Source organism: Protobothrops mucrosquamatus, unplaced genomic scaffold (assembly GCF_001527695.2).
Source record: "Protobothrops mucrosquamatus isolate PMUCROS unplaced genomic scaffold, P.Mucros_1.0 scaffold511, whole genome shotgun sequence".
Classification (NCBI taxonomy): Eukaryota; Metazoa; Chordata; class Lepidosauria; order Squamata; family Viperidae; genus Protobothrops; species Protobothrops mucrosquamatus.
Window position 1 is genome coordinate 182,662 of NW_015386825.1, and position 27,667 is coordinate 210,328.

Here is a 27,667-nt window from a genome sequence, read left to right on the forward strand (position 1 = left end):
ATGTCATCTTTGCATCCCTGTGGTAATATTCTGCTCTTTTCTCGAGAGCCAAGAAGACCAGCCCAATTTCCACTTAACTTTGGAATCTAGAGACGTTGGGAGATGGTGCATTGTCCTGATGCTCAATATGCAACTACAAGATAATTTACTTTGGCATTTTTAAAATGCAAAGTATTGCCGCCATTTAAATAGTAACGAAGCACAGTCATAAATAGTAATGAAGCATAGTAATTAAAACAGCCTAATCAAGGAACAATCAAGAAGAAAACAACACTCCCACCAACACTGACAGGGCAAGCCATATATAAACAGAACAAATACCACTCCCTTTTAGCACTGAACATGTTATCTAATTGGGCAATGAAATGTCTTCAAGGAAAAAAACCAAGCTCAGAGAGCATCAAAGACTCCACAGTTCAACCCTGAACTGCAAATATTCTCTTATATTAGTAATGAAGGAATTAGGAAATCCAGTATTCAGTTGTTAATCCATAATAAGCTAAGACTCCCCCCCAAAACATATTGATTTAATAATCTGATTCCACAGCATTCCATCCGTGAATGCATCCTGTTGCTACTGAGTTTTACAAGAGGGGAGTGGGTAAACCACAGGTTTCTTAAAAATAAATGTTACTAAACATTCATTTCTCACTCCCATCCATTTTAGTTTTGTAAACAGAAAATGACTGGAATAAAGGACATACTTCCACCAAAAGCAAGGTTCACTTGACTATAGGAAATATAACATTACTCTTGTTCCATATTCTTGGCTGTTCCTGTGCAAATTTAATCACTGTCCGATTCCTCTTTGAATTTGGCTCTGATAGCCTGGCCATTCTGAAGTGGCATTTCTTCGTAGTCACTCCTGTCCAAATATATATTGAAGAAATGATACTTTAACATAAGCAGCAAAAATATTACAATTCCATACCATTTAAATTCTGGAATTTACTAGCTTTATTATTTTCAATCTGAGCTCTTTCCAGGTAAGTACGCAAACTATATTCCTTTATTTGCTTTCATCCTGTTTGGAAACTCCCCTTTTTTGATGCTTTTAAATTTGATTGTATTAGAAGCATGGTATAATCAGTTTAATTTAATTTTAATTGTGTTTGTTTAAAGCAATATTCATTTCAAATTTTGCAGCAGTCAAAATTCATCAAAAACAGAGATTCCAGGACAGTAATAAAAATCCTGAAAAAAATGAGCCACACAATTTTGACAGGGCTGATACATTCTATAGCTACTTAATACTGCATTTGCTTGAGAATGGATAGCTTGTAAAGCTAATTTCAAAGATATCAAACTTGGGACAAGAAAAAAAAATTAGGTACCAATCAGCATAGCCTAAAAAGAATCAAGGTTAAGATTGGGGAAAAAACTGACTAGGATCAATCATAAAATTCCCAAACCCTTCTTTCAAGCCAATCTAACTGACTTATGTACAGTATTTTTTTTATTTTACAATATTTACAAGCTACATTTACAGATCTAAATAAGAAAATCACTATTCTCCCTTATACAGTTCTTTGCTTTCATCCAATTTTGGAGATAATAATTCAACTGGCTTACTAGCTGCCTGGTGAACTTCGTAGATTTGCCATCTTTTTATAACAGTTTTATTCCTTTTGGGGCAAAAAAAACCCACGCACAACAGCAGTTGAACAATTTATGCCTACCTTTACCACATATTCATTCCAGAAGTACTTGCTTAGCATGTTTTTATTACATAAACAACTTCCGGGACAGGATAGGTTTTTTTAATGTAGGAAATGGAGAGGTCCGACAAAAAAGTGACAATACGTTTTATAGAACACTACAGAAACAAAGTGGGATTGATGACATTATTGCAAGTCTTACTTACCCATAGATAACATCGTCATCGGAATCATTCAACATGGAAAAGGCTGGGTTGTCTTTCAACTGAGATTCTGAAAGATATTTTGAATATAATCAATAAATGCATCTCTCTTCCCCAAAGATCAGTCATGTTATTAAAAGCCGTTTAATTCAGGTCTCTTCTTCCTTGTCACTCTTCGGTGCCAATTGAGTGAATATTAAATCCTCCTCTCTTTGCTTCAGTTTTCATTTATTTATTGTTATAGGTTGGAATTGGGCAATCATTTGGTGTAAAGGGAAATGGGCATCTTACCTTTATTGATTACTGTAGAGAGGGGAGGGTCCCATTACATATGTTGGGACTGAGATTTTAGGGATAGTTTCAGATTTTGCTCTGTTATCAAAGAATGGTGCTACTTTTTTTAAAGGCTCTTTTTTCCCCCCTCACATTCTTAATCTCAAAACACCTGGAAACTATGCCAAGTTCAGATTGCCTAACAAATTTAGTTCTGGAAGGTATAATAAAAAAATAATACCTGATATAACATGAATGCCCACAAAGAATATAATTTTACTATGCACTGCACCATTTGGTACTAAACTTCATAGCTTATCCATAGGTCAGTCAAACTGTATTTCAAACAAAAAACAAAACAGAATTTTGCCAAAAGAAGCAACAGAAATTAACTTACCATACAGGGCATTTTTTGATGGTGAATACACAAAGGCTAACGTGTATAGATAGAAATTTAATAAGCCATAGAATGATAAGAATTCTGCAGGTGATAACTGTCAAGGATATCATTACATATGAAACAATTCAACATGTCATCAAGATCTAAAGAACCATTCAAAAAGCTGAATGAGCCCCATTTTCTATTCCTCACCCAACAGTGATTTACACATTAAAACACTGAGTAAAAAGCCAGCCTCATAAAAACATTTGTACACATTTGTTTCCTAAGATCTTTTACAGCAGGGTCCCCAACTCTGGGTCCGTGGACCGGCACCAGTCTACGACATGCCAGAAACCAAGTCGCGCAAACAAGTGACGCCCCATCCATGGGATGCAGGCAGCACATGAAACCACACCCTCTCCAGTCTGCGGAAAAAACCTCTCTCCATGAAACTGGTCCCTGTTGCCCAAAAGGTTGAGGGCTGCTGCTTTACAGAAGTTTGCCAACATCCCACCAGCATTTAAAGCTACATTTGTTTGTGTTGCCCAAAGAGGGTCTTCCCTGTAGTTGTAACTAGCCTTTGGAAGTCTTGACCTTGGAAATTCCCCTAACCTTCAGTATGAAGATCTTCATCACCATGATGAAAAACAGACAAGCAAGCAAACAATCCTGAGTTGCTAGGTTTTAATCTTTGTGCATATCAGCCTTTTTATCTGACATGCTTTAATTTTTAACTTTAATTTGTATTGAATTTTAAACATTTTTTAAAATTAAGTTTTGAGCCAGTGAGATATTTTGAGGGTGAAATATTAGTGTATTCGACACATAAATCAAATAAGAACTAAATGATCAGGAAGACTTAACAATATTCATATTATTTTAGTGACTCAAATGACACATTGCACAAGAATCTAAATTTATATACATGGAAAGTCTATGGAGATTCTCAATCATCCAGGCCATGGTTGTCCCAAACGTGCTGTTCAAAAGGCAACTGGACTTTCTTGGAGTTTTTTTCCTTCAAAAACATTTCACCTCTCATTCAAGAAGCTTCCTCAGTTCTGGGTGAAAACTGAAGAAACCATTCCTCACCATTCAGCCAGAACTGAAGAAGCTTCTTGGATGAGAAGTGAAATGTCTTCAAGGGGAAAAAAAAACCCAAGACAGTCCAGTTGCCTTTTGAACAGCACCTTTGGGATACATACATGGAACCGGAGAATATTAACTGTGGGCTTCAGGGTAATAAGAATGTTTAGTCACTGTTGATTTTTAGAGACTACATAATGGACTATAAAGCCTATTTTACTTATTTGTGTATCAGTCTTTTCAATAACGATTGCCCTCCCATTTGATAGAAACTTTGAGCAGGATGTCACAGTAAAAGGATATAATTATGATAATGGGTTGAAAGCTCAGCCACAAAATTGTCTTGAAGAACCTGTGCTCCAAAACGCAAATAAAATATAGCAATGCTGCAAGAAGAAAAGAAATGAAATCAAAGTTCATTCTACATTTTTAATTCCAAGATCAATTAAATAAAAATCCATCTTTAAAATTAATATTAGGAAGCTATTTCCCAGGTAAACTGCAGAAAGTTGCAAATGGGCCAATTATAAACATATGCCTCCCAAGAATAATACAAGCGCCCAAATAAAGTAGGAATAAGTTAAATAAGACATCAAAATAATTGATGGGGATTATGGGGAGGAAAAAAGTTGTGTTTAATCTTGTAGGATTTCTTACAAAAAAAAACCCTACAATATTAATGGTTGACTGCTATGGTGTAAAATTTGCACAGTAAGAATGTCTAGACAGATTGTTTTAATTCTGTTCATTGAGTTTCTTTATTTTACCACCAATACCACCACTTAAAAAGAAAATATTACCAAAGTGCACTATCTAGTACAACGGTACCTTGTAAGTCGGCTGCCTTGTGAGTCACAAGGCAGCCGACACTGACAAGTTCTAACTTGTGTGTTGAGTACCAACAGGACAAAATGTTCGTGTCAAAATGCATTGAGTACCAAATTCAATGAGCTTCAAAGCAATTGAGTACCAACGTACCACTGTATCTGCTTATGTCAGAAAAGGGAGGTTGATCCAATGAAGTGCATCTAATATCTTGCACAACATCTTTCATATTTCACATAGAGTATTAGGAATGTGCAAAAAATTCTAGTCTGATAAATGTCAAGAGATTGTATTTTCCTTCCAGAATAAGTTGACCCAGCCATTAAAGAGTGGGGGTGGGTGGGTAAGGAAGGGTTGGGTCAATTTAGAGACATATAGCTTCCGAAACAGGAAGTAATTTGTCTCTCAAACATGGTCCATCCCCCCAAATGGAACATTTTGCACACTTTTAGGTATAACTGAATAATATCTTCAAACGAATAATATCTCACCTAATGATAAGCACTATGAATGTCAGCGCAGTCAAGAATTTCAACCTGAGATCTGAGAAAAGAAGAGCAAAGAGTTATTTGATAAATAACTTTCTAGAATGAAGTATCTTTCTAGAAGAATAACACATTATCAGAAATCACAGGTGAAGAATAGAGCTTACCAACGTAGGGCATATTCCGAAGCTCTGAGCACGCCCGGATTATTAGAAATAAAAGGTACAAAATGTAGACTGTCGCCACAACAAGGAAGAAGATTTTCATCCCCTATTACAAAATACATTTAAAAACCATTTTAACATTATTTTGATAGCACCACACTTCTTTTCTCCCACATTTGTGCATTATACCAGGAGTTGACAATTGTATCAGGCATTCAACACTATCCTTATTTTTACATGACTGAAAATTCAGGAAAGCGCCAAAGTTTGTAAGATTACAATAATCCCACCCCAAGGGCTTCAGTGACTTCTTGACCATTTTAAATTTTATTTTCAGTTATTGGGAATGACTCTACAGCCTTAAAATGGAGAAAAGATGCAAAAAATAGCAATTTCCTTTGTAAAATTGAGCAGTTCTCTGGAGTAAGTGCACAATTCTTAAAAACTCATAGATAGAACTTATTTTCATATGTGTTACTTATAGATTTTGTTTTTGAAAACCTAACTGGCAATAAATAAGAGAAAAAGAAAAAAGGAAAGCAAAAGATATACTAGAGATACCAAAAAGCTACTGGGGTAAATAAAAAGGAAAAATCTTAAGAATAAATCAAAAATTTAGGATCCAAATAAATGAAATGCTTACATGGCTCAATTTTGCTATATTCAAAGTAGATTGCATGCACTGCCAGAGAAGTAAACCAATTTTTTAAAATCTTTTTTTGCAGTAGTAGCTTTGAAAATAAACAAAGTTTAAGCTCTGGTACAGTTCTCCCTAATACATACAAATAATTTTAGATGTGGAGTAAGCAAATTTTTTTACACAGTTAAATAGACAGGTAAAAACAGCTCTATTTTCAAAATTATTTCCTATGCAAATCCAAAACTGCTTTATGCTAACATACCTGAAAGTTATTTGTGTCAGTCTCATATTGGTATGTTGGATCGTGTAGTTCATTGACCCTAAAAAACAAAACATGCCATGATCATTAATCTAAACATTTATCTGTAACAATCTAAAGGATATGATTTTGATATACCGTTTTTTCCAGCGTACAAGACGACTGGGCGTATAAGACGACCCCCAACTTTTCCAGTTAAAATATAGAGTTTGAGCGAGAGAGGGGGGGGAGAGAAAACTTGATGAGTAATATGCCAAACCACATGTGTAAAGGAATAAAATAGAATACCCGTATTTTCCGGCGTATAAGACGACTGGGTGTATAAGACAACCCCCGACTTTTGAGAAGATTTTCAGGGTTTAGAAAGTCGTCTTATACACCAGAAAATACGGTAGTTGGCTTTTTATTCTTCTAGAACTTTTAAAATATTTTCTAAGATCTCTTACTGGCCTTTTCAAAATTAAAATTTTAGCTCCCTTTTTCATTTATTGTTATATTAGTATTCATTCCAATATTATTGCTGTTTCTAATCTGAATTTTGTAAATTGTTTTGATGGGATAATTGGTATCTAACAAATAAAAAGAAGTAAATTACTTACGTTTGCCATATCCCTAGCGTAACAGAAGCCAGCCACAGGAGACCAACAATAAGGAATTTGGGAAAATAAAAGGTCATGCATTTCCTTTCTCCCTAAAAAAATAGAAAAGAGAAAGAAAAAGTGACAACCATATTGGATTTGCTTTACAAATATCAGTTAAAACTCTGTGAAAATATTTTTATTTAAAAGAGAGCAAGAATTCTATTGCTTCTATATTGATGTTAAATGCAAGAAGAATATATACCTCCCAAAAATTCCTTTTTCCCTATTAATAGCAGAGGAAGAGGTCAGACTGAAGTTTAATTACTCTTTAAGGAACGGCTGTCAAATCTGTGTCAGTTTCTTTGGAAAAACACAACTAATCAATGCCAATGTTTCCAAAATCTGGCAGATCTCACTTATGGCTGCAGATGTTCCTCTGCAGAGCAGAGAAATTCTGCAAATTGTTGCCTACTTTTTGGAGAGAAGTGTAGCATCGAATCATTCCGATGCTTATTTTCTTTTAATATGTTTTTTTAGATTCAGGATTGTAAAACTTGTTATTTCCTTCAGAAGGACTTCCAAAGTGGTGATCAGTGTAACAAGTCAGCCACCTGACTATGGTACTTCATATTCTTATAGAAATTTTGTTCTAACAAAATTTTATCATTTATGACCAGTGCTTTTTTTCTAAAAAAAAAAAAAAAAGGTGCCGGAACTCACACACATCTACCCTACAAGGTTCCATCCAAAAAAGGTGCCGGAACTACGTTCTGGGCGTTCTATGAGGAAACAAAGCTCTGTTTATGACACACAGTTTTTCAGTGTGAGCTCTGAAGAAGGAATCAGCAAGTAATCAACTATGTAATTAACTTGACCAAGGGCAGAACCAAAACAACAGATTTACACAGCCAAGATTCTCAAGGCCTTCCTTCACTAAAAGAAGGCATATCATTTGTTACCTAATGAATAATGGAAATTCTTTTTGGGTTGCTGGCCACATAGAGCTAAATCCAAAATTGTGTAAGTGGATTTCCTCTTGAGCAAAAGAAGCTTTCATCTTCCTCCTCTTCTTCCTCCATTGCTTATTCCATCATTTTTCATTACACTTATTCTGAAGATTGCCCCAGTATCCCAGAGGCAATATACAAGGAGCTAAGGATAGAATTCTGTTCAGCAGTAATGTTCATTTCATTAGCAAAAGACCAGCATTCAACACCTGTTAAGTACCACATGTTGCTAAGTGAAACAAGCAAGTTTTACAGAAAAGATTTAATGACTGGCTAGGATTTGGGATTAGGAGGACCCTTGTTCAGCCATGAAGCTCAGTAGATATTTCTAGACCAACTGCCATCTCATAGCCTAGTTACTTTGCAGAGTTTGTAGAAGAGATAAAAATTATACTTTGTATGTGTTTAACAAAAAGGGGATTATCACAGAGCATAAACCACACCGAAATATTATTTATTCCTGTCATAATAACTGTGCTAGATGAAAGACCCAACTTTTCCAGCAATCTTCACTTACATTGTTCAAGAATATGTACAATTCCCTTTTAAAGGCAACCAAATTGATTGCTTATTACTACAATCTGCAGCAGCAAATTTTATTGCTCAGTTTCACACAATGTAATTCAGTAATTCCTCTATTTCTTTTCTGAGTTTCCCACCATTTTGCAGGAAGAATGATGCTGTCCACTTTATCCATTCCACTTTCCTAATCCCATCCTTCTTTATTGTATTAATTGTAAAAAGCTCTAATTACTTTAATTTTTTTAGCCATTGCATCATTTTGAAATGAAGAGTTCAGAACGTTACTCACAGTCCAAAGCCAGTCCTCACCTGTACTCTGATCCCGTGGTAGACACAAAGCCAGAACAGCAGCAAGGCACACAAGAACAAAGACTGAAAGAGGTCATCTAGCATTCCAGGAAACCAGCTGTTGATTAGGAATGAAAGGGGGAAAAATGGGTCTGTAACAGAATGGGAGAGGGAGAGAGTCAGAAGACATCATTGTTATTACCCACAAGAATATTCTGCCTTTTCTATAGCACACAAGACCTAGATGTTGCTAAACCACATCCACTCAAGCCAGCCTAGCCAATATTGGTATATTGGCTATACAGGTAATACAAGGTACAATACAGGTATGTTGGAAAATATAGATCAACACATTTGAACTCTGTGCAATCACAATAATCTAAGAAAACAATGTGAAACATGTGTTAAGTATTTTCTATATGGTATTTCTAACATACTTTGTTATGGATTTTAAACATGTGCATTCTAAAGGCAATTTACTGAGAAAACATTTGCTAAACTTTGGGCTGGATTTGTAAAGAAACTGATTTTCTCTCCCATCCCAGCTTATTACAGTAGAATTCAACTGAAGATGGCCAGGAATTGGAATTGAGCAGGAATTTTCAAAATTTGGACAAAGGCACTACTAACAACTGAACGCACATATATTCACACACAAAGAAAACCCCTTCTATTCACCCTAATTGGTCTAGTGGGCACCAAGCATGGAAACAAATATTGGAGATTAAGACCACCAAAGAAGACCAATTTTGTGTAGTGGTTAAGACATCAGGCTAGAAATTGGGAGTGTGTGAGTTCTAGTCCTAACTTAGGTACAAAGCCAGCTAGGTGACCTTGGGCCAATTACTTTCTCTCAGACCTAAAAAGGAGGCAATGGCAAACCATTTTCAAAAAATCTTGCCAAGAAAACTGCAGGGCCTAGTCCACACAATCACCAGGAGTCAACCCTGACTCAAAGGCACAGACACAAATAAAAGACTAATAGAGGAATGTAAGGTAGTCAGATTGTCATCTCTGTTTCAAGGTATATGTAAGGCTACTTGCCTGATGCATCATTGCTATTGGTTCCTTTTGCAGAAATGATCATTCACCAAAGGCCATACTTGTGCCTGGAGAAAGACTGGAAACTTCCTAATAGCTACCTTGAATTCTAGAACTCCTTCTTAAGCAAGACATCAACCACCACTCAAACTGATACGTTATTTGTTACTTCTGCTCATTTGCAGAAAAACACTGTGCAGTGTACAATAATACCGAAAATGAAAAATAACAGGATAGCCACATTGATAACAACTACAACTCTGATGGGTCACGTTTTCTTGTTTTTCTAAGAAGCCATGTTTTCAAAAAAATTTCAAAACTGTAATGGGAAGGCACCTCAGAAATGGGGGGCTATCGCCAATTTGAGCATAGGCTCCCTGAACATTATATTTTAGAAGAAATGGGTTTTTGCCAAGCCCTCCATCTTTCAACACTTCTTTTTAATTAGAATAAGATGCTGGCCTATTTCACTAATCAGCTTTTTTGCTGTTGAGTGATAGCAGAGGTTAACTTGGTTCCACATATTAAAGCTTTTCAGCTACTTTAAACACTCTTAATTATTTTAGTATTAAACAGAGGGAACAACCATGCAAAAGATTTTTTTTATCAAATCTGAAAATGCCATCAGATTATGCTGATCGGCCAAGCCTAATGTTTCCAAGTGATTTTAGTTGGAATTTTAATTTTCAATCAATCTCTCACATGTGAAAGTAGGATAACCCTCCGAATCCCATCATATCAAAATATGATTTGAATAAATACCATTATAAAGTAATAGCAGGGGGAGGAGGATTGACATCCACTTCTGCTCTATCCCCCAATCTCGCATGGAGAACTTGCGCAGGGAGTGAGCAAAGAGACACTGCAAAGAAAGGAAGAAGAATTATAACAATTATGTGGTATCTGTTCAGCATAAGAGAAGGGGTGCAATTGGAGAGTATGCGCAGCATGAGTGACTTATACACCCAAAACAGAATTCTTGATTGCAGAGCAATGACTAACCATAAAATCTCATGGCTACATCTTGCTAAGGATAATGGGAGATAATGGGAGAGACCAATAATCAAGAGATCTAGCCAACATGGCCAGTAATAAGGGGTGTTTGTAATATTCAGTAGTGTCTGAACGTCACAAATGTAACCATAAAACAACCACTAAGCTGAAACTCAGCTCAAGTGTATGTGCTGCATCACCTATGAAGAAGACACACATGATGTAACAGATTTCTTCTATTACATTATTTTCTTCTCTTATTGCATGTATACTGTCTCATCTTCAACTCTGATCATTTTTCTTGCCTCCCTCACTCGATAAAGAAATATTTTCCCACAAGATTGTTTAACAAAAACCTTCCAGCATCAAGCAATTCTAATCTTTTGGATCAAGGAGAATAAATAGCAAAGCAAAGCAAAAGAACTAAACCAACAGCAGATGTACCTAAACAGATACTGATTTGTCGAAGACAGGCAAACATACCAAAATATCTTATCAAAAACTAAACAAAAAGCTGATACTCACTGTGACTATAAAAGTAAGAACCACAAAGACAAATCGGAACCAGATTTCCACCTGGGAGAAGGCTGGGTTATAAGTTTTCCACTGAAAAAAAAAAGATGTCAGAATATTAACCAAAACCTTTGTGAATAAAAATCCTTTGCACATTCAGTATTCTTTTCCCATTGAGTGCCCTTCAAATGCACATACATGTGTACCTTTATTATGGTAATTGATCAGAATACAAATAATAGCAGATGAAATAACATAAAAGAGTTGGTGATTAGTTTATTGATGTGATCAAAGTATACCTAATTTTACAAACAGTATAATAAAGTTTGACCATATTCATAGAAGTAGAATCTTTCCAGTCTGGTAATAGCTGCACCTAGAATAAAATTGGAATTGCCTGGTTATTTTATTAACTGGGAAGTGATAAAAATGGGTCCTTGCATCCTTATAAAAAGTACACCATATTGCAGGGGTCTCCAAACTGGGCAATTTTAAGACTTGTGGACTTCAGTTCCCAGAATTGTGCCCCTCTCCACAGGGACACAACCTAAGTTCATGTGGAATTTGTTTCTATCTTCCCTTAAGAACTGCCATAGGAAGTACATTAAAGCATGATAAGGTTAGTGCCCTCTGGAATTGAGGTCTGGTTATGTGGTGTAATTGTCTTACTGAACTGAAAAAACAGGTCTGACGGCTCAGGAAAATGTTCCTGGGTAGGACAGATTAATCCAGTTGGGCTTCCAGATCTCAAGGAAGTTGCTGAGTCACCATCTAGAAAGACAGTTAATTCTCCCTTCAGCAAGAGAGAATCAACTACGTATTTGGAGGACATCTGAATTGTGTGGACAGGATTAATTTCCCTTCACTTGTCTACTGTTCTTTAGATACAGTGGGTTACAAATCCCTGGCAAATGAATTTTCTCCTGAACAACAGCCAAAATCTGAAGTCCCATCAACATTTGGGAACTCACCGCCATTTGTTAACTCCTCCAATCCTATTTCAAACTAAACTTCAGAAATACAGCTCATAAAATTAAAGAATAGATAATAATACCGAATGGGCCCCAATAAGAATTAGATTCTTAGAGGCTCTTTCCGCTTTCTACCAAATTCTGAAATGTGCCTAGAGAATTATTTTTTTAAAAAAAAATAATCCCCTGAGTATACCGTAGTACCGTTGGACTTCTTTCCTTCCTATGATTTGCTTGCTGCTCTTTTACAGTCTATTTCACTGTCAGGCAAATATATCATTATTTAGACAAGGCTAATCTATCTGATTACCCAATTCTCTTTACTGCTCAAGGTATTTTAATTAACTGTTTTATTGCAACTGTCAGAATTTATCATATTTCAGAGGAGAAAAAGATACGAAAATAATTTTCTCAATTCCTCTTTGAAATCTCCAATTTCATTCCCCATGCTCTCCAGTAGTGTATCCAATTTACTTTTTTTGGGGTAATTACACTTAGCACAAGACTTTTTTTTTCAGATCAGCACTTTACAGTTTGTCTTTTTTATGTCAAGTTATATGTCTGTAAGTCATATCAGATTCAAAATCAAGTCAACTGTAATCATGTTTAGTATGTAATCTACTTCTATTCAGTTTTTTTAAAAAAGGAATTTCTTCCACTCCTTAAAAACAATGCCAGACAGATATTTGCAATTCTCTGCCTGGTAGCTTATTCAGAAAGATTTTATAATTACTGTCAACTGCTTCAGGATTTTCTGTAGAAAATCAACACAAAGAGACTTCCGTGTAAAACTGAACTTATATTTTCTGCTTACTTTTACCATTTATACTTACTGTGAAGCTGTAACTCTTGAGGTGGTAGTTCTCAAGAGACTTGTCAAAGGTAACAACAATGTTGTAACGAGTGAAATTCAAATAACCAAGATGAACCACGATAATTTCATCACAATCCTGTGAATTGGGACATGAAAACTGGGTTAGTAGATTCATAATAGCCTTAACTTCATTTTGATTTGGAAATGTGTGAATGGTTCTAAAACACAGGCGGTTTAGGTACAGCCTCTTATTTTTTAAACTAGCTGTACCCGGCCACGCGTTGCTGTGGCTCAGTCTGGTTAAATGGAAAAGAAAGAAAAGAGAAAGCGCACGTTTGTAATATGTAGCGTGTGTTGCTTTTACGTCCAACAGATGGCGCGGTTTTCAAAAAAAAAGCATGTTTTTATCTGTCACAGGTGTGACATCTATATAATAGTAGGCATATAAAAACACGTGCGTATTCGAATGCAACGTTGTGTCAAAATTTCAAAGCAATCGGTGAAGAACTTTCGGAGATTTAAGATTTTGAACAAACGAACATTTACATTTTTATTTATATATAGAAGATAGAAGATTGTTACTGACAAAGAACTCATCTGAATAAAATTGCTAATAATAATTTTTTAGAATTTCTACCAAACATATTGCCATCACTCCTCCTAGAAAGGCAGCTTGTTGAATCTGGGATTGCCCATATACATGGATAATTAATTTATGAGTTTCTCTAACAGGTAAACGATTTTACATCTACTTTAGCATTTTTAAATATATATATATATAAGAAATTTTCTTGTGCTTACCTTAGCACAGTTGAATATCCTTGTCCGGTTGTGAGTTTCTTTATTATAGTACCGTACACTTCCATTCTTTAGTACACCACGTATTGTAACTGACATAATAAATCTAATTTTCAAGCTATCGAATTTGTTATCTGAAACATTAAATCAAACACCTGTGACTGAACTTATTTTGAATCACGGACAACCTCTCCCTTTCAGTTGCATGGGGAGATGTTCTAAAACAGGGGTAGTCAACCTTGGCTCTTTTATGACTCGTGGACTTCAATTCCCTGAATTCCTGAGCCAGCTTAGCCTGACGATGTTGGTAGGATCCAACGAAAGCTAGGTCCTTTTTAAATTCTTTTAAAGGTTTTTAATGTTTTATTAAAACTTTTAATTGTTTTGCAATCTCCTGGTGTTCACATTTTATTTCTCACCATGGATATACCCAGGAGTCACTCGTCTGTCTTTAGTGATATTTTTAATCATATATATATGATTTCAATAAGAACATTTTTTCTGATATATGTTCCACAGCTACAAAAAGTCTTGGTACATACATTGCCTAGTTATATCTTGACATCAGTAATGGTTAATGTGCTGCAATCCATTTCTTGTTTACTAACACCCCATTTTTATTGGCTTCTTGATATATACAGTGGGGGAAGCAGGATTATCAAGCACCTAAGACACTGTGATACAAAACCAGTGTATCAGATATGACTGTTTTCTCCATGCTAAACCAAAATGGGACACAACACTCTACACCAGGCATGCACAATCCGCGGCTCATGGGCCACATGCAGCCCTGGACAACTAATAATGCAGCCCTACAAAATTGTAAACTTTTAAATTGTTATGTGATTTATGTACATTAAGTGTATTATATATTTTATATGTCCCAAGACAATTCCTCTTCATTCAATGCAGCCCCAGCAAGCCAAAAGGTTGGACACCCATGCTATATAGCAGGGGCCTGCAGCCTTGACAACTTTAAGATTTGTGGACTTCAGCTCCCAGAACTCCTCAGCCAGCTGGGAATTCTGGGAGCTGAAGTCCACAAGTCTTAAAGTTGTCAAAGTTGCAGACCCCTGCTATATACCATTCATAGGTATATATGTAATTAAGATAATGCAGCAAAACAGCAATATACAACTAAACTAAAAAAAAATATCCTTACCAGAAGGTTGCTCCAAGTGCACTGTACAGGTAAGCCAGAGTTGTTGATTATAAGTAGATACTGGTGGCGAACTTAAAGGAAATGACTTTGTCTACAACAAAATGGAAGCCAAAGCTGCAATCATGTGAAATCTTCCCATTAAAAAAAATCACTGTAGTGGAAGCATAAGCTAGTTCGCTTTTTAGCCGTATCTGTTAAGTACTAATAGTACAAATGTTACCCGATCCAAGTTCATGGAAATGTTTTCAGAAATATAGGAGCATGTATTAAAAATACACCTCTGACAATTAATAGCATTATCCAAATGTAATTCATTCAAAGAAAATATGTCATTCGTGCACTTCCTGGAGCAGAGTGGCTGGGTGGTTAAGATGCTGAGTTGGAGGTTAGCACGCCCGTGTTCAAGACCCGAGTGGGGTCGTGGTACAGGGTTGAGCTCCCATCCTTCGCTCCAGCTCCTGCCAGGGACATGAAAGGAGCCCCCCATACTGGGCATCTCCCAGACCAGGGGTAGGCAACCTTGGCTCTTTTATGACTCATGGACTTCAACTCCCAGAATTCCTGAGCCAGCATGGCTGGCTCAGGAATTCTGGGAGTTGAAGTCCACGAGTCATAAAAGAGCCAAGGTTGCCTACCCCTGTCCCAGACAATGGTGGTGTCACCGGCTAATCCTTTCAACCTGGAAGCCCCTTGGTGCTTCTGACACAAGTGCTATGCTATGCGATTCATAACCCTGTCAGTTTGGAAAAGGTTTCTTTTTTCTTTTTTAATAGTTTTATTCATTTATAACATCAAATGTGAAAATACAAAAGCAAATAGTAGGGGACAACAGTAGCAAAAGGGAAAACAAAAAAGGTGTGGAGAAAAGGGGGCGGGAAACAAAAAGCATTGACTTCCGACTCTCTCTCTCTGTTGCAGTAAAATCAGACATTAAAATCAAATCTCAACTTTTCACATTTCTATGTAATGAAAGGGTTTCGTTGTTTTGTCCTTAGCCATAAAACATATTCTGATCCCTAAGAAATCTTAAAAATCTGCATTTCATTAAGAGAAAGGGACTAACAGTTTTACAGATGATCTTTAGCTTACAACCACAATGGAGACCAGCAAGGCGGTTGAGTCAGATCTAATATTACAGCCTCTTTTGCCATGGTTGTTAAGCGAATCAGCGCAGTTGTTGCGTGAGCCATGCAGTCATTAAGTGAATCCAGCTTCCCCCATTGACTTCGATTGTCAGAAGCCAGCTGGAAAGGTCTCCGATGGCAATCACGTGATCCCGGGACACTCCAAGTGTCATAAATATCAGCCGGTTGCCAAGCAAACCGAATTTAGATCACATGACCATGGGGATGCTGTGATCATCGTAAGTGCAAGGAATGGTTGTCACTTTTTTCAGTGCTGTTATAACTTTGAATGGTCACTAAATGAATGGTTGTAAGTGGAGGACTGTATTCGGTATGGAGGCAGAAGGAACAAGGTAACTTCTATTACCTTGAATTAAAACCTGGGCATCAGTAGGAAGAGCTTTGACCTTTGCTACTGAACCACTGAACGGTTGTGCAAGCCGTAGACTCAAGACAAACCCGAGACCATGGTTAATATTATTCTGAATATAAGAAATTGTTGGAATGATACCTTTTTATCCAAAGTATTTGTAGAATGGTTAAAAATTGTCTATCAAGTCAGAATACATCAAATCCAAAACCAAGGACAACAAGACTTACCTTTGAACCATTAGTCATCGGAGGTATTTCTGATATGCATTCAATGACTTTGGGACCTGAACGATACATAAAGGCACAGAATTTAATCTACGAATGGCTGTGGAACTCTGGGAGTTGAAGTCCATACAACTTAAGGCTGTTGACGTGGAGAAACATTGTTGTAAAGCTATCAAATGTTTTGTTTTGTTTTGTTTTTAAAAAAAATCCAAATGCTTTTAAGACAAACACCTCATTCGGATAACATCGTGGAATATATTGTGTTAAAATTGCAGGTCAGTTGAATCCACTTCCCATGAAAGCAAAATAAAAATAAAAAATGATTTTCTAGCTCCTGAAAAACCTGTCTGCCTCACCAAAGGAGAGAATTTTGCACCTCCCTGTAAAAGCAAACAGTGTGTATCAGTCACTTAGACTCAAGTCAGCAAATACATCTGCCCCAGCTATTGTGCAAAGGTAAAGCACCTACATCAGCATCCACTTCCCCAGGATAACAAAGGTCAGGTTCATCCTTCCAACGTGACATCAAATATCATCTATGTGGCCCTGGAGGGCAACTATCCTGAAGGAGTTTCGCCAACAAACTGCAGAGGAACCCTGCATGCTTTACTTGTGTTTAGAAATTGGATGTGAGCAGGCTATATTTAAATACTTTTTTATTCAGATACTATTTTCTTATTCAATGTCACAAACAACGTTTACAGCAGGGGTCCCCAACCCCTGATCTGTGGACTGGTACCGGGCCGCGGCATACCAGCAACTGGTCCGCACAAACAATCAAAGCCCCATCCGTGGGATGCAGGCAGCAGACAAAACCACTCACTCTCTGGTCCGTGGAAAAACCTCTCTCCACGTAACTGGTCCCTGGTGCCCAAAAGGTTGTGAACCTCTGATTTACAGTATACAATATACCACCATGACTGGACCAGAATTTCCATTGCTAAGCAAGGCGGTTGTTAAATGAGCCCTGCCCAATTTTACAACAGTTTTTGGGCATGGTTAGTAAGTGAACCGCCCTAAATACATGTAAAGCCTGTCAGGTTCATCCTCAGTTTGCTGCTGAAATTCTTTCTGTTAAGTGAATCATGTGGTCATTAAGTGAGTCTGGCTTCCCCCATTGATTTGGCTTGTTGGAAGCCAGGTGGGAAGGTTACAAATGAAGATCACATGATCCTGGGACGCTGCAACTTTTGTAAATACATGTTCGTTGCCAAGTGCCCAAATTTTGATCATGTGATCGTGGGAATGCTTTGACAGTTTTAAGTGTGAGGACAGGGTTGTGAGTCCCTTTTTTCCAGTGCTGTTGTTAACTTCAAACGGTTGCTAAACAAATGGTTATAACTTGAGGACTATCTGTTTTCAATTAACTACACAAGGGGCATTTGAAACTCCCCACTAAAAAAAAAAAAGCAAACCACAACTTGTGGTGATGAGACTGTTCTACACTAGGTTTCTACTTCATTAGAGGCATACAAGTACAACTGAAACCCGAATTTCTGTTGTTAAGCAAGACAGTTGTTAAGCGAGTCACACCTGAGTCTATGAACTATCTATAATAATAATAATAATAAAGTTGGAAGGGACCTTGCTCAGGCAGGAAACTCTATACCATTTCAGACAAATGGCTGTCCACTCTCTTCTTAAAAACTTCCAGTGTTGGAGCATTCACAACTTCTGGAGGCAGGTTGTTCCACTGATTAATTGTTCTAAATTTCTCCTTAGTTCTAGGTTGCTTCTCTCCATCCATTGCTTCTTGTCCTGCCTTCAGGTGCTTTGAAGAATAGCTTGACTCCCTCTTCTATGTGGCAACCCCTGAGATATTGGAACACTGCTATCATGTTCCCCCTCGTCCTTCTCTTCATTAAACTAGACATACCCAATTCCAGCAGCCTTTCCTTGTATGTTTTAGCCTCCAGTCCCCTAATCATCTTTGTTGCTCTTCTCTGTACTCTTTCTAGAGTCTCAACATATTTTTTACATCGTGGTGCCCAAAACTGGATGCAGTATCTGGCACAGTTAATTGAACCATTGCAGTTATGAAGTGAATCATGTTGTCATTAAGCAACTCCAGCTTCCCCTGTTGACTTTGCTTTCGGAAGACAGCTGAGAGGGTCACAAATGGCAGGACACCAGATGCTGCAACTGTTTAAATACATGCTAGTTGCAAGCGCCTGATTTTGGTCATGTGTCCGTGGGGATACTGCAACTGTCATAAGAATGACTTTTTTCAGTACCGTTGTAACTTTAAATGCTCACTAAATGAATGATTGTACGGAGTGCAAATTCAAGATGGGGGAGCACATGTGCACTCTTTGTTCTTAAAGGTCACCAACTATCACTCCTCTTAAAACATTAGTATCTTTCAGTACAGGTAGTCCTCAACTTACAACCATTCATATAGTGATTGGTCAAAGTTACAATGGCACTGAAAAAAGTGACTTATGACTGGTTTTCACTTATGAGCATTGTAGCATCCCCCACGGTCACGTGATCAGGATTTGGACGCTTGACAATTGGCTCATATTTATGATGGTTGAGTGTCCGGGAGTCATGTGATCCCCTTTTGTGACTGTCAAGGTAATGATTTAGAAGCTAACCAGCTGATGTAATGTATGATGTAATGTTGGAAATGACTCAGCAGGGTCTATGTCTCTTTAAGAGCAAGCAGGGTCTGTATCTCTTTAAGAGCTTTGTATAAAAGGGAAGGCTCTGCAGATGTGTTCTCTCTCTTCTGTATTCCTGCTGTAACTGTGGTGTGTTGGATCCTGCTGTATTAACACTTGTATGTATATTGTTCCTGGTGTGTGATATTGTAGATAGTGTAAGATAAACCACCATTTAATATAGACCACTATTTACTGTGTTTACTCCTGGGTTACCTCAGTGCAATAAGACTGTGCATGCTCTGACAGTGACCCTCTGACAAGCAAAGTTAATGGGAAAGCCAGATTCTCTTAACAACCGTGTCACTAACCTAAGAACTGCAGTGATTCAAATTAACAACCGTGGCAAGAAAAGTTGTAAAATGGGGAAAAACTCACTTGACAAGCGTCTTGCTTAGCAATGGAAATTTTGGGCTCAGTTGTGGTCATTAAGTCATGGATGATCTGTAATGCCTAAAATTCATTTATCATTTTTATATCAAGATACAAACAAGGAATACCTTCAGTGGTTTCACTGTTATAGTAACGTAATCACAAATGCAGCCCAGGAACAGAAGAAGAAGCAAGTAAAAAAATCTGGAAGAAAAGGTGAAAATCTTACCTGCAATGCCTATTAAGACCGTCAAGCCAAAACAAATGAAGAATACTACAAAGACCAAAACAAAGTGGCGTTTGGACAGAGTATATAATCGCATTGGAGCCAGTCTGTAAACAAGGAGAGAAAAATTAAGTTACAGGTAAACTTTATGTTATCGGAGGTGGGGGTGTTTTTTTCTTCCGGACAAACAATTCCAAAATGAAAAGATAAGAATTTCTATCTAATATATGTGGTCATGAATTCATATTTTTAAAGATTTTTTTAGACATCACTTTGGAAGGGTTTGTATTAAACAGTAGCATATTCTTATCAAATATATATGTCAACCTTCTCGGAAGTGTATGCATAACTTATTCCTGATTTACATAAAGCAGGCTATGTCTTAATGGTAAGGGCTACATTTGATCCAATTTGTGACCTTATCATTGTCCCTGGGCATAATCAGAAAATGATACTCAGATGTTCTTGAAGGAATCAGAAAGCAACATAAAACTGTAGAAACACACACACTTCTGTTTCTGTATTTCCTTTATAATGTGCTGATGTTTACTTGAAGAGAAATTTAGAAGACACCCTCCACCCAAGAAATTTTGAATGATCCTAGATCTCTTCACTTACTATGCCTTCAGATGCCTCAGTAAAAGGCAAAAAAGATTCAGCCTTCATTATAATGGCTAGTTCTTGCATGATAATATAATGTAGCCAACATTTAGAACACATTTATATCTAACCTTGCCTATCCCCAACATTAATATGGCTTTGGGACAAGCAGTGACAATGTTTCATTCTGCATTCCAATACAAAAAAGGAAATCAACATTATGTGTCAATCCACAAACACTTTTTAAAAGCATCAACAATTTTAATAAAGACATAAACACAGCTGCTCACAGTGTTTCCTCCTAGACAGACAGGAAGAGGAGAAATCTTTCCTGGGGCCTCGTTTCTAAACTTATAATTGACACACCTCATAACTCCCAGTGAAATTACATCTCTTGACTTGGCAGCTCTTATTCCAATTATAAATGCAACAGGTTACAGACAGTTTTACATAGGAGAGCTATTACTTTCTGATTATCTTATCACATAAGTTCGGTCTTATCGTTTAAATCAGTGTTTCTCAACCTTGACAATTTTAAGGCATGTGGACTTCAACTCCCAGAATTCCACAGCCAGCAATGCTGGCTGTGGAATTCTGGGAGTTGAAGTCCACATGCCTTAAAATTGTCAAGGTTGAGAAACACTGGTTTAAATGCTATATGGAAGTCGGAAACAAGCCTGCTTTCCATCAGCTAAATCAACTTTTTTTTCAACCTGGTGCTCTCCAAAGGCGTACTATACAGATAAGCCTCAGCCGCTTTACGATGCGTGAACTTCAACTCCCAGAACTCCCCAACCAGCATGATGGATTCTGGGAATTGAAGTCCACACATCTTAAAAGTTGCCGAAGTTGCGAAACACTGCCGCAGCATCGATTATTGGAGCCCATCAATCCGGACAGTATCACAAGGAGGGAAGATTGGACCGGAGCTACCAAACTGCTCTTTCCAACCCTTGGTCTGAGCCGAATTTCCTCCTCAACCTCGGAACCGGCCACGAACTCCGGGCGGTACGTTCCAACGTAACCGGATCACATCTGGCTTCTGGGAAAGGCTTTACAAAATCTGGCCTGAGTTACGCACAGTAGGATGGGGAACAAAATTGCTAAGCGAGGGCCGTGCAGTGTTGCGTGCCCATCTGCCACCGCCCCTCCTTCCCCCCTCGACTATATCCCCTGGGCGGTCAAGGCATCGCGCTTCCCAGGGAAGCCCCCCGCTCCGTTTCCAAGCGCAGCCCCCTCTCCAACTCACCGCTCCATGTCCAGGCTGCGCACGCGCACCACGGCTCCTTCACCTTGCCAGCATCTCGCCTCCAGACGAGGAGCCGCTCCACTGCCACCTGGCCCGGTGGCGGCACCGCCCGCGAGCCGCTCAAAGCACTTCCGCGTGCGTCACCCGGCCGTCCCAGCCCTGCCCCCTGGCGAAGGGGACAGGGCCAAGAGAGCCCCGCCCAGCCGCTCTTTGGAGGAAGGGAGGGGGAGCAGCTGCGCGCTGCCAGGAAAGATTGCCGTCGCTGTCTCAGCCGGGCAATTTGAAAACCTCTAAGGAGGGACCGGGGGGGGGGGGGCGGAAAGAATTGCTGAACCCCCAAACAAGCTCAGGAATCCCCGTTTCCGAGGCTCCTCCTGCTTCTTTGCCTTCAAAATGATAAAATCCCCCTCAAGTTGGTGCAAAATTCTGGCGGCTGGTGTTCCTTGAAAATCACACAAGGTTTCACACAACACACTAAATTCCAAAACAAATATTCCAGAATAACAGCATAACAGAGTTGTAATAGTAGTAACTGTGAGAGGGACCTCGGAGTCCTAGTGGACAATCACTTAAATATGAGCCAGCAGTGTGCTGCAGCTGCCAAAAAAGGCCAACACAGTGCTAGGCTGCATTAACAGAGGGATAGAATCAAGATCATGTGAAGTATTAATACCACTTTACAATGTCTTGTAAAGTGTAAGGCCACACTTGGAATACTGCATCCAGTTTTGGTCACCACTATGTAAAAAAGATATTGAGACTCTAGAAAGAGTACAGAGAAGAGCAACAAAGATGATCAGGGGACTGGAGGCTAAAGCATATAAGGAATGGCTGCTGGAATTGGGTATGTCTAGTTTAACGAAGAGAAGAACGAGGGGTGACATGATAGCAGTGTTCAGGGGCTGCCACAAAGAAGAGGGAGTCAAGGCGCCTGAAGGCAGGACAAGAAGCAATGGGTGGAAACTAAGCAAGGAGAGAAGCAACCTAGGACTAAGGAGAAACTTCCTGACAGTTAGAACAATTAACCAGTGGAACAACCTGCCTCCAGAAGCGGTGAATGCTCCAACACTGGAAATTTTTAAGAAGAGACTGGACAGCCATTTGTCCGAGATGGTATAGGGTTTCCTGCCTGAGTAGGGGGTTGGACTAGATGACCTCCAAGGTCCCTCCCAACTTTATTATTATTATTATTATTATTATTATTATTATTATTATTATTATTATTATTATTATTATTATTATTATTATTATTATTATTATTATTATTATTATTATGGGACCTTGGAGGTCTTCCAGTCCAATCCCCCTCTTGCTCAAGCAAAAGACCCTACACTATTCTGGACAAATGGTTGTCCAGTCTCTTCTTAAAAAACCTCCAGTGAGGAAGACCCCACAACTTCTGGAGGCAAGTCACCCGTTTCACTGGTTAATTGTTCTCACTGTCAGGAAATTTCTCCTTACTTCCAGATTGTTTCTCTCCACATTATCGCCAGGCTCAAACATAATTGATTGACTAATTTCATTGATTATATGCTATTAAGAGGGTGATAGCTCTTAACAAACAGATAGATTTTGTCCATGACACTCTGTACCCAACCCAGTCCTTCAAGCACTTCAAGCACCCATTGCTCCTGAGTCCATCCAACTTGATACAGGTCATCCTTTTTTGCCCCTTCCATCTCCCTCATCATTACAATCTACTTCTCAAGAGAGTCCAAAGTGTGATAAGCTGAGTGTGGCCATTTGTGCCTCTTTGAATTGATTTGTCCTGGGACCCACTTGCCTGTTTTGACTATTTGTGATATTCTCGGGGTTTTCCAACACCAAAACTCCAAAGCACTGATGCTTCTTCAAATTCCAACTTTTGCTTCACAGGAGAAGCAATTCCCTACATGAGTCTCATCTTTGTAGAGAAAGATACATCCCAGCATTCACTGATGTTGTCTCTAATGTGTTACTGTTTGATTACTTCTATGGTTATTTTGTTTTTATTTCTTTTTGTTAATCTGTGACTGAAATAAAGATGATACTTATCTGAATATCTTTTCCAAGGCCTTCTTGGCTACTCTATCTAAGTACTTATCTGCAGCATAATCATAAAAAGCAGAAGTTAAGGATCATGTCAGCATCTTCACTGTCAATTCTAGGACTGTTTTTTTTTTTAATTTTGTCATTAATTTGGCCTTTAATTTTCAAGTGTGCACCTTGATTTTTATCAAAAGAGGTTCATTTACATTTTTTCAGCTATCAGAGCAGTATCACCACCATAGTACATGTTACTTAAGTTTCCTCTTCTAAATTTAAAATTGTGCTTCTCCAGTTTTGATTATATGCCATCGCGTCATTGTCAACTCCTTAAAACAATAGATTTTTTTCATATCTTCCACCATGCATTCATCACTTTGCCACTGATTGTCCTCTTCTCTTTCTTCCACCTTTTCAACATTACAGCCTTCTCCAGAGAACTAGATCTCAATATTATTCAACATTTTATTTATAACATGTAGTTCCTTAATTTGGAATAAAGTAGGGGCAACTGGATGGAGCTGAACATTTTCTGGCTGGATGCCCTTCCTGACACCTTTATACAGCATATAATGTTGAATAAATAAGGGGATGCATACAGCCTTGTTTTAATTCTTTGCCACCTGGAGCCCATCTCTATTGCCATGTTCTGTACATGGCATGGTTTCTGTCCTGTCTGAGGTTTTGAAATTAAATATTTTGGGATTCTTATTTTCCTAAGGACTTTCCACAACTTCATATGGTCAACACAATCAAAAACCTTTCTGTAATCAAGAAGGTCAACATTAATAGCAATACCAATAGCATTTAGGCTGATACACTGCCCCACAGTGTTTTACAGCACTTTCTGGGTGGTTTACCATGTAAGCATTATTTGCATATTTTCCCCAACAATCTGTCCTTTTTCAATCTCTTATCACTGCTGCTTTATATGGATATGGCTTAGAGTGAAGCATGTACTACTTGTTGGGTTTTGTAAACTATGATTTCTGTTTATCACAGTGTGTGAAACATGTCAGTGGAGGTTATTTAATAAACCATAATTCAGCCAAGGTTTAGTGCATTGCAAACTTGTCCCATGTCTCTAATGTGTGAAAACCTCCCACATTTTCCCTCCTGGTGATTTAATGATAATGTAAATCAACTCTAAAGGAAGGCTAAACCTAATGTTATTGAGACAGCTATAGAAACAGAGCCTTGTGATCCTGATTGTGTTGTATCTCCTCTCCTTCTTGTACGTCAATGAATTTTGATAATATTCAGGAGCCTGAACTGCTTCTGAATACCATCTTAAAATATGTTTCAGGCTCTTTTGCCTAGGACACGGTTCTTGCATATATCCCTCAAAGTCAGCTTCCTTAATCTCTGCAATAGCTGCTTAAAATAATTGATTTTGAGGAAGTCGAAAGAAAGTAGGTAGATTCTTTAGGGACTGGGATATCTTATCAGGCTTCTAATCTCAAAAGGTAAGTTGGCCAGTACTGCATACTGTTGCATACTTAGCTGAGGGGAGGCTGAGGTACCATTTCCTTTTTTCATCTCAGGCAAAGTATCTTGGGTGCATCTAATGTGTTTCCCCGAAAATAAGACTTGGTCTTATTTTTTATTATTATTATTTTTCCTCCAAAAGAGGCATCAGGTCTAATTTCAGGGGGTGTCTTTTCCACGGTCTCACCTCACCGCGGTGGCACCAACAGCCCCACCCAGCTGGCCCACTTCTTCTATGGCCGAAGGAAATGCCTCTGCAGCTGAGAATGGAGCTCTGGATTGATGCTTGTGGCGCCCCCCCCCCAGCCTGCATTTCGCCATCAGAGGCCTTCTGGAAAGGCCTCTGCAGCCAAGAAGCGAGCTACGGATTGAATCTGTAGCTCGGTTCTCGGCTGCAGAAGTCTTTCCGGAAGGCCTCTGACAGCAAAATGCAGGCCGGGATGCGCCACAGAAGAAGTGGGCTAGTGAGGTGAGGCAGGTGTTGATTCATGGGAGGCCTGGCTGCAACGGTAAATGGGTGTGGGGTGCATGGGGCAGCTCCACTCTCCCACCCCCACCCTAGCTTGATTTTTAGGTGTGCGCCTTGCCCCAAAACTAGGGCTTATTTTGGGGATAGGGCTTATATTAGCCCACCCCCAAAAATCAAGCTAAAGCTTATTTTGGGGGTAGGTCTTACTTTCAGGAAAACATGGTACGTCCTTCTAAAAACATGACTATATTTTGGCCAGCATTACTACTCACAAGTTCTGGTAAACATATACAACAGCCAATGCAGATGTTCACTGTATTACCATTCTCAAGACTGAGCATTGTGGGGGTTTTTTCTTTCTTAAAAATATTATAGCATGATTGTTTTGTTTTGTTTTTTTTAAAAAAAGGATCAGGGGCTCACTGAGTGGGGAAATCAGGACCGAGCGATTAATCCATGTCACAGTTAAATCTAGGAAGCAATTAAATTGTATTATAAGTTAATATAATAAGCTAAATTTTATTTTAAGGTCTTAGGTTTAGACATAAAAATAACTATTGGTTCACTTTTAGTTCCCACCAAGATGATTGTTAATGAATTTGGTTATTTGAGATTTTTGCCAATGGAAGTGGAACTTTGTCTCCAAATCAAATATTCCTCCCCTGAATGCCCAGTGAGAGACCAAAGAGAAAGAGAGAACTTTATCTCCATCATGACTTTTGGAAACTTTTGGATAAGGCTGTCTTCTTCAAGAGATACATTCTTAACTGTGATCCTATATATATTAATTGAAATTGCTTACTGGGATACACTACATGGTAGGCAGGTTGAGCAATTCTGGTTTTCCCGTATCATTTTCTGTCACATAATTTCTATGCACTTATTGCGAAGTTAAACCCCAGCTTCGAGGATATGCATCCCTTCAGAATAGGCAAGCACAGACAGAACCCTAATCTGGGGTTATCATCCAAACATTTAGACAAAGAACAGATTTTTTTCCCCAATCACCATCAGGATTTAAGAAATGTAAGGAAGCCTTCCCTTCCCTGACAAAGGGAATCTTTTAAATCTTCAGTCAAGACCACATTCCCAAGAAAACAGATTAACTCAGCTGGGAGAAATCAGAGCTCTTTCACGACAGCCATTTTGTAACGAAAGGGAATTGTTCTCATGATACTATATAAGCCAAAGCTGCTTTTCTAAGGTTTACATGAGAACCTTGTTGCAGGCGCCATCTTCCACTCCCCCACCCACCCTGAGCAAGGAAGGAAGGCTGCCCAGAATGTGAAAAGCTCTCTGAGCATATGATCTTGCCTAAATCATCCACTGATGCTCGGGAAGCTCGCTAGTCAGTCCCCCTGGCCCACAGGCCCAACTGCTCATGCACACAGTCCCTCTTAGGAGACATTAAAAAGCTCCTGCTCTCAGCGTGGCCTTTACCAAACTGGTGTTCCCCCAAATAGGGTTGAGATGAGCAGGATGCGGAGAGTTAGTGATCCATCCCATCTGACACCCCAAATTGAAGGAAGCCTCTTTTGCTTCCCTTCCGCCAGCCTGCGGGAAGATGCGGGGATGCAGCTAGCTCAGGACCGTTCCCTCGCCCCTCTCCTCTTACCTGTAGTAACGATCATCCTTGTAAGGGGTGAGATCCTCTTTGATCTCCTTATAGGTCTCTTTGATCCTTTGGTAAATGTGCTTGAACTCGCCGCAGAGCGGGTTTTCGAAAGCGGGGTAATCGGCCTCCATGCCGCACCCCGATATTAGAAAGCTCTCCCGCTCCAGCCCCTTGACGTCCGTCCCTTCCTTCGCTCAGCCATGAAGCCCTTTTAGCCCTGTGGCCCCCAAAGCTCTCCGGGCTGCCGAATGGGCCATCGAAGGCCGCGGAGACGATCCGGGAAACTAGTCGCTGGAATAAATCCGCCTCCCTCTGTGCTTCTCCGTCTGCCTCGGTCGCTCTTTCTCACCGAGCAGAGCGCCGCCACTGGCGCGGAAAGGAATTTCGTGGAAAGCTGACGCTCGATCTTTGGGAGCTCGACCTTTGGGAGCTCGAATTTGGCGCTGGGGGAGAGGGGCTTTTGGAAGGCTGACAAAAGGCCGCGAAAACTGAACCCAGGAAATTATGCTAACCTTTCTCCCTTCCTTTCCAGCCTTGGGATTCCCGAACTTGGCAGAATGGGGGAGGGGGGAGG

At 38.9% G+C, this 27,667-nt stretch overlaps 1 protein-coding gene across 1 annotated transcript; it reads right to left on the reverse strand.

The window, feature by feature from the left end:
* Positions 1 to 408: 408 nt before the first annotated feature.
* Positions 409 to 27,233, reverse strand: TMEM181 (transmembrane protein 181). The gene is made up of 17 exons (XM_015816849.2): positions 27,094 to 27,233; positions 19,651 to 19,754; positions 16,390 to 16,445; positions 14,666 to 14,756; positions 13,507 to 13,637; positions 12,725 to 12,841; positions 10,933 to 11,013; positions 10,177 to 10,276; positions 8,395 to 8,525; positions 6,575 to 6,666; positions 5,979 to 6,036; positions 5,080 to 5,182; positions 4,919 to 4,970; positions 3,906 to 3,988; positions 2,532 to 2,621; positions 1,865 to 1,931; positions 409 to 865 (listed from the first exon to the last, which is right to left on the reverse strand). The coding sequence occupies exons 1-17, from the start codon at positions 27,222 to 27,224 to the stop codon at positions 787 to 789; spliced, it is 1,566 nt and encodes a 521-aa protein (XP_015672335.1). The 5' UTR covers positions 27,225 to 27,233; the 3' UTR covers positions 409 to 786.
* Between the last annotated feature and the right edge of the window lie 434 nt (positions 27,234 to 27,667).